This window comes from Pelophylax lessonae (genome assembly GCF_965119305.1).
Source record: "Pelophylax lessonae genome assembly, chromosome: 5".
Taxonomy (NCBI): Eukaryota; Metazoa; Chordata; class Amphibia; order Anura; family Ranidae; genus Pelophylax; species Pelophylax lessonae.
Genome location: NC_138772.1, coordinates 560,742,582 through 560,744,469, shown reverse-complemented (window position 1 = coordinate 560,744,469; position 1,888 = coordinate 560,742,582). Strand labels below are relative to the sequence as shown.

Here is a 1,888-nt window from a genome sequence, read left to right as displayed (position 1 = left end):
ATAAAATCTAAAGACATCCGACACCCCGGGAGAACAAAAAAGAACAGAACATTATCATTTACCGGAGACGACTTTCCTGCGTCATTATTGGCAGAACATTGGCCCCTGTGACCGGCTAATGAGGCAATAACTCCATTTACCGGTTAGGTGGCTGATTATCTTCAGTGACACAAAGGTGACAATCATTAGATTCTCATTATCAGCTGCCAAGATGTGACAAGAGAATTATTAACAGCAGGACATGGACCAGCCCCAAATTCCTCCTCCTTATAACAATGCCTGTGCCATGGGGGCCCCAGCTGTGTTGTAGCCATGGTGAGCCGGGCATTGGTCACTGCTGGGTGGCTCTCCGGAGCTCTGAAAACCAAAAAGGCTCCAGCGCTGCAGGTGCTGGACTGCACATGGTACGCGCCCGGCGGGAAGGATGCCAGGAAGGAGTTCATGGAGAAGCACATCCCAGGCGCTTCGTTCTTCGACATGGAGCAATGTAAGGATGAGGTGTCGCCCTACGAGATGATGCTGCCCAGCCAGACACGCTTCGCTGATTATGTTGGCAGTCTTGGCATCAACAACCAGAGCCATGTGGTGATCTATGACTGCGATAACATGGGCATGCTGTACGCCCCCCGACTTTGGTGGATGTTCCGCGTCTTTGGTCACAGCAACGTGTCAGTGCTGGATGGTGGATTGGTGAACTGGGAGAAGCGCAATCTGCCCGTGACATCCGAAGCCGTGGCGGCGAAGCCAGAGAAGTTCAACGCCACGCTGAACCGTTCTCTACTGAAGACCTTTGAAGACATTCAGGAGAACCTGAGCAGCAAAACGTTCCAGCTGGTGGATGCCCGAGGGGAGGCTAGGTTCCGGGGCCCTGAGCCAAAACCAGGAGAAGGTGAGAGGGGGTCAGAGAAGATCTCATTGTTGGGGGGGGGTGGGGCTTTGAGTGGCACCATGACTATGCCATAAGGCTTTGGTATAATAAGGATTCCCAAGAGAGATGGTAGTTGTACCGAAGAGAAGTTTTGTTTACTGTAGAACAGGACACCATGGGGCAGATCAGACTTTAGATTTAGGACCATGCTGGAGGACTCTGGGAGAGGATGGTCTCTCTTGAGGGCAGGTGATGCAGGATTTCCCAAGGCACTGAATCTAAGGAACAGCTGGTAATCACCAGAGCTCCTAATGGCAGAGATAGGCTTCGCTGCATGTTAACCCAAAGTTGCGACCTCCATGTTTACCCTACTCGAGACCAGGGACTCGGAAACATGAAGGTACCAGGATGCAGATCTGGAGCAGGAAGGTACACAGAGGATGGAGCTGGTTGTAGACACAATAGGGAAAGTACAGGTCAAAAGTTAGCCTGGTCTGACAGATAACAAGGAATCAAGCCAAGGTTCATGGCAGATAGTGGACTTGAATAACCAGGTATGAAGACAAGGGTCAGAACAGGTAGTGGACTTGGATAACCAGGAATTAAGCCAAGTGTCAGGGCAAATGGGGCACATAGATGACCAGGAGTGAATCCAAGGGTCAGGGCAGATAGCCGAATTGGATCACCAGGAATTAATCCAAGGGTCAGGGCAGGTAGTAGACTTGGATAACCAGGAATGAAGCTAATGGTCAAGGATGAAAGCGGATATGAATAACCCAGGAATGAAGCCAATGGTCAGGGCATGTAGTGGGCTCGGATAACCAGAAATAAAGCCAAGCCTCAGGCCATGTAGTGGACTCCGATAACTAGCAATAAAGCCGAGGGTAAGGACAGGTAGTGGACTCAGATAACTAGCAATAAAGCTGAGGGTAAGGACAGGTAGTGGACTTGGATGACCAGGAATGAAGCGAAGGGTCAGGGCAGGTAGTGGACTCCGATAACCAGGAATAAAGCCAAGGA

General features: G+C 50.7%; 1 protein-coding gene across 1 annotated transcript; it reads left to right on the top strand.

The window, feature by feature from the left end:
* Window positions 1–289: 289 nt before the first annotated feature.
* On the top strand, window positions 290–963 carry LOC309556616 (thiosulfate sulfurtransferase-like; the record flags this gene model as incomplete). Its single annotated transcript, XM_082259050.1, has 1 exon — window positions 290–963. The coding sequence occupies exon 1, from the start codon at window positions 313–315 to the stop codon at window positions 961–963; it is 651 nt and encodes a 216-aa protein (XP_082115176.1). The 5' UTR covers window positions 290–312.
* Between the last annotated feature and the right edge of the window lie 925 nt (window positions 964–1,888).